We start from the raw sequence: 12,183 nt of genomic DNA, 5'->3' as shown, positions 1-12,183 counted from the left end.
ACGGCAGTTCAGCCAGCACACATTTAAATATGGCGGACTCCTTCAACCCGATGGAGTACTTGTAACCACCATCACGGAGGAACAATGGGAGTCCCGCCAAGATCTAAATCGGGCCCTTAGTATTTGGTCTCCCTTGGCGGGAGCTTTAAAATTGCTTCCACAAAGTGAGAGCAAACACAGGTTTCTCTTCTCGCACCAGTCAATCAGGGAAATCGCTAAGTCATGGGGGTGGGAACCCCGGGACATAGCTGGAGCTGGCCCTAGTGGAAGGAGTCACCAGGGCCGTTAATGGTTCTGGAAGGGGGTGCTGCGCAGTCCACCTCCCCTATGTTTTTATAGCGAAGAGATGGGATTCCCTGGGCTGAAATTGGTCTGGGGAAAGGGGTCATGTGCTCCTCTTCCCAGTGTTTTTTACTACGACTAGGCCTGGGGTCCCCAGGGCCTAAATCATTTCAGGAAGGAGGGCCGCGTGCCCCCTCCACCCATTTTTAGGTCATGCATTCAAGACCCCCCGCGTGTCCACCTCCCCTCATTAGATTTATTAATCTACTCCCGGGATCTGGCCTACATTGGGGCATAAACAAAACAAGCGCAAGGGCCTGTTTTTGACTTCTAAAAAAAGTTTACATTGGATTCAAAGACTATAAGGGAAAGGCCCCCCTAAGGATACTTTAAGGTCTAAGAGAAGGGGGGGGGGAAACAAAAATAATACAATAGAAACCTCTATCAAGACCTAAATTACTTTTGAAAAGACCTCTTCAGGTTCTATCCTGCCAATCCGGCATGATAGAACCTGAAGAGGTCTTTTCAAAAGTAATTTAGGTCTTGATAGAGGTTTCTATTGTATACATTGGATTCAAATTCACTGTAAAATGTAAAAAAATATTTTGTTCCAGCAGTGGCGTCCCAATGGGACCACATCTCAAGGCCTAGGGGTCAGGATAATCTTACCCTGCCTCTTTTAGGTTTTCTTTGCATGTTTGTGGGACTCAGGCTGAATGCCGAGTCCCACGATGGCTGCCAACACTTCCTGGTTGAAGTATTGACAGCCAATCAGATCTCACCATAAGATCTGTCGGATCTGGGGAGAATTGGCATCCCTAGATATCTATAATTATTTTTTCTTTAATAACTTCAAAACTGCTGAATGGATTTACACCAAATTACAAAAAGCACTCTTTATAGACCAAGATGTAGCTTTCTGCCAAGTTTGGTGTAATTCCGTTCAGCGTTTCGGGCTGCAGTTGTGTTGAAAATCCCTATGGGAAACTGCATGTGGAAAACGTGTTTTGTCCCCCCCCACACATTTTCTCGACCCCTGCTTGACGTATCACTTGGAAACTTTTTAGACAGCAGGTAAAGTGATTGGCGCACTTGTTTTGAAAATTTTGTGAAGGTTTGTTATACGGCACCAAAGCTATTAACAAAAAAAAGACTTCTTTGCCTATGGAAACTAGTTCCTAACAATAACTACCTACTGGCGACCACCAGTAGGTAATATATTTATTTGTTAGTGTAAATATATACATATGTGTGTGTGTGTGTGTGTATATATATGTATATATATATATATATATATATATAGAGTAATGTAATGTAAAGAAAAATTATATAGCACAATTATCCAAGGGTGTCTTGGCACTAGCGTTCTAAAAAGAAAAAATACCAGAGCCTAAATCAGAGCTGATAATATTATTTATATATTTGGGAGAAAAGACAGGCTTTATCGTTTTCCTGAACTGCCACAATGTTGGTTGAGATCTTAAGTTTAACTGCAGAGTATTCCAGAGTTTTCTAGCAAAAAAGGAAAACCTACTGCTGCCCCATCTTGCTTTATTTATGGGGACAGAAACTAGTCTATCAGAACTTGATCTGAGCACACGGCCAGGTGAGTGCCAGAAAAATATTTTTTTAAAGCATTCTGGTTCTGTCAGGTGAAAAGCTTTATGCACCAAACATAGTGCTTTGAATTTAACCCTTTCCCTAACTGGTAGCCAGTGGAGGCTCTGCAAGGACTGAGAAATAGAGGTATATTTTGGAATTTTCAAAAGCAGTCGGGCAGCAGCATTTTGAAGAGATTGAAGTTTTTTCACCAAACGCTTCTGAGAGCCCATAGACAAGGCATTACAATAATCAAACCTTGTAATGACAAGTGCCACAATGACCGATTTTTGTAAGTCTAAAGGTATGAAAGGAAATATCTTCTTTAGAATCCTAAGCAGGAAGAAACAAGAGGAGGTTGTTTGATTTATCTGGTCTGAAAAACATAGTTTTTGTGTCAAATACGACTTCCAGATTTTTGGCCTTTTGGATTGGACGGCCACCATGAAGAGTTCCATAAGGTGAAATCATTCCCAAATAGTAGTACCTCAGTTTTTTCTGAGTTTGATTTCAGACAGTTTCTTTGCATCCAGCGCACAATGTGAGCCATGCAGTTGCGAAAAAGTTTAGCCACCCCTTCAGCTTCCGATGAGATCAACACCAAAATTTGTGTGTCGTCTGGATTGGAGACTACTGCAAAAACGTAGCTGCAGATAAGACTGGCCGGTGGTGACATAAATATAAAAAAAGAGTGGGGCTAAGGGGGACCCTTGAGGCACCCCACACAGTAGGGAAAAAGAATCAGAGAGGAAGTCTGCAAGAGCCACCATCTGCTCCTTATCACACAAAAAGCGCTAATCAAGGCCAATGCTGAGTTCCTGAAGCCGATCATCTTGAGCCGGTTGATAAGAAGTAAGTGGCTGACCATGTCGAAGGTGGTGCATGGATCTAATAAAATTAACACCGCCTTCCCACCCTTGTCAACCAACATATGTTTTCCGTTGTGCCAACAGGACCGACTCTGTGCAATGATTTGCTCTAAAGCCATACTGTGAGGAATCGAGAAGATGATTTGAATCCAAAAAAGGTATAATTAACTCATTCATAGCCCTTTCCAGCACCTAAGCTGGCAAGGTGAGGCGAGATATAGGCCTATAGCTTTTCACATCCTGGGGATCTAATAAGGGCTTTTTTACCAAAGGGAGTATTTAAGCTTTTTCCAGAGAACTGGAAACTGTCCTGCAGTCAAAATTGTATTTAGTAGTTCTGCAAGATAGACAGACACTGCCCTGGAAACTTCATTTAAAACATGAGGGGGGAAGGGGTCAGACGGAGCCCCAGACTTTGTGGAGTTAATAAGATTGATTACATTCTCTATAGAGAAGGGTAATTTTATCAAACCTATTTTGATCAGTACCAGTATTGGTTTCCTGAGTGTCCACCATGGTGGAGGTGGAGTTAAGTCCATCATCACAAGAGGTATTATGATTGGAGGGGAAATCCTGAAAAATAAGATTCACTGTGGCTTGAAAATACTCGGTCAATTTGTTGCAGAAGGATTGATCAGGATTAAAGTGCTGCCATTCCTCAGGTTAGAGAGAGATATGACTGTTTTAAATAGCTCTCTAGTAGAGACTTAGGCTTAGGTTATTTTATCACTGAAGTATTTCGTTTTTGATGCAATAATTAGCGCTTTATACTCATTAAGAATCGATTTATGCTTATTCTTTTCTTCCGAATGATATTCTTTCCTCCACCTGTGCTCTTGATATCAACATTTCTGTTTTAATTCTTTTAGTTCCTGTGAGAACCAGGGGGCTGAAAAACTCTTCCTGTGACTAGTTATTGGTTTTTCAGGGGCTAGCAATGACACTGTAGAGTGTAACCAATTAGCATAACCTGCTGCTGCAGTTTCAATATTATTGTCTAAAGCAGGACTAGAGTTTAGTTCCCCAGGATTAAGGTTTTTCCAAGGGCGGATTTTAAACGTACTGGGAAAGTTGGAACTGGAGCCAGTAGTAGACGGAACTTTAAGTTTTACGAAAAATGGCCTCATGATCCGTCCATACCAGAGGCAGGACTTTTTCCAGACTTAGGTCTTGATTGTTAGTAAATACTCCATCTAGGGTATGATTGGCCTGGTGGGTGGGTTCATTTATGTTCATATATGTGTGTGTGTGAGTATGTGTATATATTTAAAGCACAGGAAATGTGTGCGTATGTGTAATGCAATTTATTGGCAACATGCTGTTCCGTTCATCATCCATTACCTCTGATCTATGTTGCCATTCCACTGCCTATGATTTATCTAATGTTAATGTACCACCTTGTTACTAGGTCATGTTTTTCTTATAGAAAACTTTGATTACAAATCTATGTGAATATTTATAGAATCCTTAGTACCCCGGACAGAAATTCCATAGGCGTCAGAGGTGATCTCTCTATTCCGTTTAGTGTACTTTTCAAATGGAGACTGCATTGTAGAGTGGTTTTGCTGCTTGCTAGTCTGATGTGTGTACTGGAATCCTTATCTTCGATATTTATCAATTATGTTGTACTGATGTAAAATCCCTTTTGCAGGAGATATATCACTGGTCAATGGTAAAGATCACCTCCCCAAGGGTATAGGGCATGCCTAACATCCCCTTATACAAAAATAAGACACTAATTTAGAATTCATGTGACAAATGTAAACCAGTCTCATTGTTAAGTGGGAATCCTAAGAATTTTATATCTGTTTCAAGACAAAAAATTACCAAGGTGATCCATGGATATGTTAAAGCAAGCCAGTCTAGCTTTATAAATGGCAGAGAAGGTAATAGCAAAGTAAGAGAATTGTTGTTTTAATGCACATTTCCAAAACCAAGGGCATGCCAGCTGTATTGTTATCAATCGATGCGTAGAAGGCATTTGAATTGGTGGAGTGTTTTTATTTAAAAGCTATTTTGTATCACTTGAGCTTTCCAGATCATTGCATTAAGATGTAAACATACTAAAATTGTATTTTTGCATAAATATGAACGGTCTGTTGTAATCTATGTTTAGTGGGGAAATTGGAATGATAGTTTGATGCCTTCTCTCCACTGTTATTTGTGATTTTAAACCTTTGGTGGAAGCCATTCACAGAAATCAAGGAAAAAGAGGTGTTAGTTATAATGGCATGGATTATTTGTTTATGCACGTATAAGATACTTTAGTTTGTTTCTGAACCAGAGACCTCTATAACCAGTGTTGAGGGATATTGTTAGCTCACTGGCTTTTTTGTTAGGGTGTATAACTAATGTAAGGAAGTGCTAGATAATTGGAATTTTTCACGGCCAAAATATCACTCAAACAAATGCTCAGATGCGCCGCACTGTACACCACACCAACTTTGCAGATGTCTTCAAAATCAGAAAGACACTTCACAATAATGCTGCATTAGAGCGTTAATTAATAAGTACTCAGTTTGCCTGGATACTGTTTATAGTGTGAGTAATAGAGTGTTGTAAATTCACTCACCTGTCTTACCTCTCCCACAGAGACACTGACACAGATCATGCTACCTTTGACACCTGTCCTCAAACTCCCACAGAGACACTGACTCAGATAATGCCACCTTACATCTACCCTCAAACCCCACAGAGACACTGACTCAGATCATCCCACCTTACACCTACCCTCAAACCCCACAGAGACACTGACTCAGATCATCCCACCTTACACCTACCCTCAAACCCAACAGACACTGACTCAGGTCATGTTACCTTTCACACCTTCCCTCAAGCTCCCACAGAGACACTGACTTAGATCATGCCACCTTACACATACCTTCAAACTCCACAGGAGACACTGACTCAGATCATCCCACTTTACACCTACCCTCAAACCCCACAGAGACACTAACTCAGATCATGCTACCTTTCACACCTTCCCTCGAACTCCCACAGAGACACTGACTCAGATCATCCCACCTTCCACCTACCCTAAAACCCCACAGACACTGACTCAGATCATCCCACCTTACACCTACCCTCAGACCCCACACAGACACTGACTCAGATCATGCCACCTTACATCCCACCTTACACCTACCCTCAGACCCCACACAGGCACTGACTCAAATCATGCCACCTTACACCTACCCTCAAACCCAACAGACACTGACTCAGATCATGCTACCTTTCACACCTTCCCTCAAGCTCCCACAGAGACACTGACTTAGATCACGCCACCTTACACATACCTTCAAACTCAACAGGAGACACTGACTCCGATTATGCCACCTTACACAGCTATCCTCAAAACACCACATTCCGCCCAGTCTAGGCAGACACCTCTTCCTCCACATATATGTACACATTCTCATTCTGTCTTTCGCTTGTGCTTTTATTTGCAAATGAATCACAAACACTATTTTTCTCTTCCAAACAGCGCATATTCTGTCCCTCTACAGCACTCAGCAACTCCCAACTGCACAGCTCTTTTTGGGAGCTACCAATTCCCACAGCCTTGAGAGAGAGTCCTGCACACTGTACACCACACTGCAGTGGGCTACACCATAGGTTAGGAGAAATCCCTGGCATTAGAATGACGAGGTATGGCTTGGGTTGGAGTGCAGCTTCGGGTAGGGGTTTACTAGCTTCCAATACTAATGGGATGGATAGGATGGAAGACAAGTGTGCCTGAGTGCATGGCCAGGACCGTAGGTATTCCAGGACAGCGGACACCACTCCAATGTCTTCTGCTCATCACCTGGACACAGGTCAGCATTTTTATTATTTTTATTTCATGTATTCAGCTTCCCCCTTGTCCCGCCTCCCTTTCTACCCTTCTCAGGACAAGTCCCTCTCGGCGGCCGTCCCATACAGATAGGGGTCCTTGCCCTGATCCTGGATAAACTCCTCCTTCTTGTCCCACTCAGCTGGCCAGCCACCATTGTGGAAGCTGGTGCTCTTGGTAGCACCGTAGCTACCATAGCCTCCACGCCCTTGTGGTAGATCCTCAGACTCTTCCTCCAGCTCATCCTCATGGATGAAGCCGCACTTCTCCTCGCTCGTTTCTTCTGGCTCGGCCCATGGCTGCTTTTCTCCTGAGGCAAAGATGCCATAGAAGATCACCCCACCGTAGTGGACGAGTGCTGCGATGAGGAAAACATACTGCCACTCCTCCCGGGTCTGTGGGTGGGACGTGTGCGACAACGGGGGAAAAAAGGGTGAGAGAAAAGAGAGTTATGTCTGAGGAGTTGACGATACATTTTATAGGACTAAGGCGGGTCCTCAAAGAGGAATTAACGGAAATAGCAAAACATGTAGTTTCTGTCTTAGTACAGAAACAAGCTACAAGCAAAGGCTGTTGACTGCCAGCAGGCACAGCGATGCCAAGGGATATCATACACTGACACAAGCTCTGCTGATAGCTCTTTCACTCCGCAGAGAACATAATAACACACAGCAATGAAAGCCCAAACAAACATTACTGAGTGGGAGCTTGAACAACTAATGGTGACATTACATGATGGTAAGCGGAAAATGAAAATAAGCACTGATTGAGGCAGAAAAATTGCTTACAAGGTCACCAACTACGGGAGATTGTACAAACACACGGTGGCAATGGGGTAAATGCAGGTAACATAGAGTGCAGTTATGTAGAAGACACAATAACAGTCAATTGATCATCCTCCTTTGGAGGAGGCAACTAGAGGCACAGGGAGAATTTCAAGCAGGCCAACGCCTCTGAAAGACTTGTCTGGCTAGGGAAAAGGCATCCATCAATCAAGTGCTGTTAATACGCAGGGGGGGTGTATGTAAATATGTGTTGGTATTTGTAGAGTGTGACTCTATCTCAAGGGCAACGGAGTACTGAACAGGAGGTGTGTAGGCCCCAGTAAGGTGCAATAATTTGGTAGAAGGTCAAGGGTGGGGTTAATGGTAGAAAGTCAGACAACCTAGACTGGGTCCTTGGAAGGTAAGAGGGAGGAATAATGAGACTACTGGTTGCCAGATATCTAAATATATGGCGAGGTGGTAGTAATAGAGTTAGAAGTCTGATACTCAGTAGGGTTTTGGGATGTTAAAAGGATAGGAGCAACCACCAGTTGAAGTCTATGGATAGTTAAGTACTAGGAGATTAAACACCAGATTAGATTGTTTTCAACAGGCAAAATGCCTGGGTGAAATACTCCCGACGTGCTGTGTTTCTGCAGAACTCAATCACGACTCGAAAAAGGACTCCTGTTACCAGCCGAATCGGATTTCTACCTGACTTGTGATGTATGTATGTATGTATGTGGTATTTCTATAGCGTGAACCTAGCCACAATACCGGGTAGTGCTGACATGGATAGAGACCTTAGTTAAAAACTATCAAACCAAGCTGCATACCTAATAAGGCATGGTACCAATACATGGACAGAGAGGTCCTGTGATATACTGGCTGCACGGTGAAAATCTGGTTTCACCGGAGCATGAGATCCTAGCACAGAACCACTGCGCTTACCCGCCAACGGCCCTGTACTGCTTTTGTTGTGATTTTACTCATTGACTGCTCTTACAAACGCCTAGCGCAATGTTTTGGGCATACAGTTTGCCCTTCTACTGACTAAAATGGCTGCTGATTGCTTACCTTGTGCTTCGTCATGGCTCCTACGATCAAGGGACACACCATGCCTGACAGTGTTCCCACACCGTTAGAAATGCCCATGAGGATGCTAGCATAGCGCGGGGCAATATCCAGGTGATTCACGTTGAAACCTTTAGTAAAAAAAAGAGCGATAGACCGATGTTAAAAAAGTCATATTTTCTTTTAAGTTACAGTACCACTAGGTGTATAGTTATCAGGGATGGACTGGCGTATAGGGCTATCAGGCAGAGCCTGATCGGCTGCTCTGACAGAACAGTGTGTGAGTTTCTTTTTTAGGAGTTTGTGGGCTAGTTTTTACTGGTGATTTCCCAGAAATTACAACAATCATTGCCTGCTGCAGGCACAATTGAATGCAGCCTCCCATACATTTCAAAATACCCATGCAACGTGTCTTTACAAGCTCAAACCTGTCCTAATTTGCAAATGTGGGCCACTTTTTTAGCTATATGGTTTGCTACTGGGGGCCACTTTTATTCTGGCACCAGTCCGACCCTGGCAGTTATATAATTAAACTATAACGATTGCATTTGGTTTCTGATTCCGAATTTGAGGTTTCTGACCAGTAGGAATTTATCGAGAAAGAAGCAGCTAAACATTCTGATTCTAAAAAACATACAAGACAAGAGCAAATCTACAACAGGTTAATAACCTCAGATTTGGTCATTTTTAGAATTCAGCCAAGTCTGCTAGGTTATGCCTGGAAATCAGTCACAGGTTTCCAAGAGGTCTACTGAAAGTCTTTTGAATCCCATTTTCTCATGCGCCTATGCCAGTGTATTATTTGCTCATGGGAAAATCTGCAGAGCATGTGTAAATGCGCTTTCCTTTTATCCTTTCATTTAAAAATATTGTGTCCAATGACGAAACCCCTTTCAACACACCTGCACTAATTCTCAAGCTGTTTCCTTCCCTTTCAGGAAAAGGGTTTACTTGCGCCATTGTTTTTTTTGTTGAAAATATTTTTATTGGCATTTTTAATTTTGCAAAATAGACAGTACCATAATAAAAAAACATGTAGAGGCAAGACAGTCTTGAAAGAAAATGGCATAGAAATCACGAGTTATGGCAACGTCTACCTCCTCAGTGCATAATCCTGAGCACCTAGTGCCAAATAATGGTAAACATTGGATCAGTCACCAATATTTCAAAAAATGCCCAAATAACACAAACACATCATCCAACAATTGAAGGATACCCAACTGGGGCAAAATAAAGAAAAAAGAAAAGAAAAGAAAACATCAAACAACTAAATGACCTGAGGTAGAGGAGGGAGCACTGTAAAGAGTTCCAATGCAGCTAGTGGTGAGGACACAGTAGAGAAAGTAGCGACAGCAGTAAACCAGCAAGTGGGCTCCCAAGGAAGGGTCCGGTAGACGGAGCCAGGGTTACTGCCCCCATAAACGCGGTAGGTCAGTAGACGCTCCCCCAGCTCAACCCGTAGACATCGTGTACCCTCCGGGCACAGAACTAACAGAGACGGCAACGGGTGATACAAGTTAAAGCACCCCCTGGCCCGTGCTCGCATCCGGTTCGGGACCTGAGTCTATCAATCCCTCCGCCCGTCCCTCCGGGATCTCCCAGGCTGCCAGCGCTGTCCTCCACTGATCCGCTAAGGGAAGCTTCCTCATGCCCTTACGTTCTTCCCAGCGGAGCGCCCTGCCCTCCGCTCCGCCCCACACCACAACATCTCTATGCCAATGCGCAATCTGCGGTCCCCCTGAGGCTTTCCATCCCAACGCAATGCAACGTTTTGCCAGTCCCAGTGCCAAGTCTATAAATCTGTTCCCCACCTTACGCTTCGGCGGTCGTGGAAAAAGACCTAGGATACACGTCTGGATCGTAGAGGGTAGTTCCCTGCCCAAGACAACCGCCAGCTTACCCAGCACTGCCTCCCAGAAAGGCCGCACAATTCCGCACTCCCAAATCATATGACCAAAGTCCGCATCCGGGTGCAAACATCTAGGGCAAGAGCGAACCTCACCCCCATACACAATGTTAAGTCGGTGCGGGGTCATGTAGGCCATATGTGTGTAGTTAAACTGTAAATATCTGAGGCGGGTGTTCCGGGAGATCTTCTTGGGGTAGTGCAACGCCCGTCGCCATTTCGCATCCGTCAACATCCTACCTCCAGTCGCGTCCCATTTGGCTCGTGGTCTGGTCAAGGGACTCACTGAGGCCTCCTGGAGAGTCACATAGAACCACTTCACCAGGTGCCGTGCATTCCCAAGCGTTAACAAGGCGTGGAGCACCGGGTGAGTGTCCGGTTCACTTCTACCCTCCCCCCACAACTGTGCAAAGGTGTGGACCAGGGCTTCATACTGCAAAAACTGGCCAGGAGGCAGACCACAGTCCTCGACAAGCCCATCAAAAGAGATTAGGCACCTGTCCAAGAAACAATCTCCCACAGTATCGAGCCCCACCGCCGTCCAGGAGGCCAATTGCTCGGCTGTAATACAGATTGGGGGTCTCCATGCGGCAGGCCCACCAAAGGCAACACGGAGGTATACCTAGCACGCTGTCCACCTCTATTTCCGCATCGCCGCAAGGCCTGAAAGGCAGTACGTTGCAACAGGGAGCAATACGGCGTGGGCGTCAGTGGTTTGAGCACTTTCGCCGTCACTAATCTAGGACAGGCTTCCGGGAGAGACAAAAAGGGCCCCTCTCCGTTAACCTCTTCTATCCATTGTGCCAACCAGCCAACATGTAATGTTCAAAATTCGGCACTCCTAGCCGCCCTTCCGGAACGGGACGCTGTAGCGTCACGAGGGACACTCAGGTACGGCCATCCCCCCACACAGGTCACGGAGCAGGGCATTCAGGGGGCGGAACTAGCCACTAGGCAGGAGGACCGGAAGGTTGACAAAGAAGTACAGCAGGCGGGGGAGCATGACCATCTTGGATAGAGAAACCCGGGACATCACCGGCAACTGCAGGGTATGCCAAAAATGAACACACGCACGCAAAGAGCGCACCGCCTTTCCCAAATTACCCTCCTTCAAATCCTCGAGCGAATGGAACACTTGTATGCCCAAATACTTAAACATGTCCCGAGCCCAAACGACGTCGGGCGTCAAGGCGTCTGGCCGGGGTAGGGGGCCAGCGACTGGGAATAAGTATGTATTTTTTCCTATTAACCCGCAACCCAGAGAGACTGGCAAAATCGTCCAATATCCGCATTACCGTCGGGGTGCCCACCACTACGTCCCCCAGATACAGCAGAAGATCATCGGCATAGAGGGAGACATAATGTATCCGTCCAGCAGAGTCCAGCCCAATCCCGTCACCCCCCTGTCGGAGTCGCTCGGTTATGGGCTCAATCGCCAGGGCGAAAAGGAGGGGGAGAGGGGGCACCCCTGCCTAGTCCCCCGGTACACACCATACTCCCGGGATATCGTCCTGCCCGTGCGGGCCCTGGCAGTGGGCGCCGCATATAACAGCCACATCCAGCGAATCCAATCCTCCCCCAGCCCCATCCTCCTCATCACCTTGAACAGATATCTCCACCCCACCGTATCGAAGGCTTTCTCCAGGTCAACAGAGAGCGCGTCAGCATGGTACAGAATAGAGTAGAACCTACGGAGATTGTAGGAGGTGTTGCGGGCAGGAATAAATCCATTCTGGTCCAAGTGCACCAATTGTCGCATATGTGGGGCTAATCTACCGGCTAGTACCTTGCTCAGAATCTTAAAATCGGTAGAGAGCATAGAGAGAGGCCTATAGTCCCTGACCCCGGCCCTCGGTG

The 12,183-nt window shown here is 45.4% G+C and overlaps 1 protein-coding gene across 2 annotated transcripts in view; it reads right to left on the bottom strand.

The window, feature by feature from the left end:
• Positions 1 to 832: 832 nt before the first annotated feature.
• SLC17A7 (solute carrier family 17 member 7) overlaps positions 833 to 12,183 on the bottom strand; it is a 768,585-nt gene continuing 757,234 nt past the window's right edge. Inside the window, exons 15-16 of one of the 2 annotated variants that reach the window (XM_085616330.1) lie at positions 8,424 to 8,551; positions 833 to 6,977 (exon numbers count right to left, since the gene is read on the bottom strand). In XM_085616330.1, coding sequence (XP_085472456.1) covers positions 6,636 to 6,977; positions 8,424 to 8,551 — 470 coding nt within the window. In that variant the 3' untranslated portion in view covers positions 833 to 6,635. The remainder of the gene's footprint in view (positions 6,978 to 8,423; positions 8,552 to 12,183) is intronic. The other variant, XM_085616329.1, reaches the window with a different exon arrangement.

The sequence above is a fragment of the Triturus cristatus genome, chromosome 7 (assembly GCF_964204655.1).
Source record: "Triturus cristatus chromosome 7, aTriCri1.1, whole genome shotgun sequence".
NCBI lineage: Eukaryota > Metazoa > Chordata > Amphibia > Caudata > Salamandridae > Triturus > Triturus cristatus.
The sequence above is the reverse complement of the archived record's forward strand: the minus strand, read 5'-3'. Positions and strand labels throughout refer to the sequence as shown.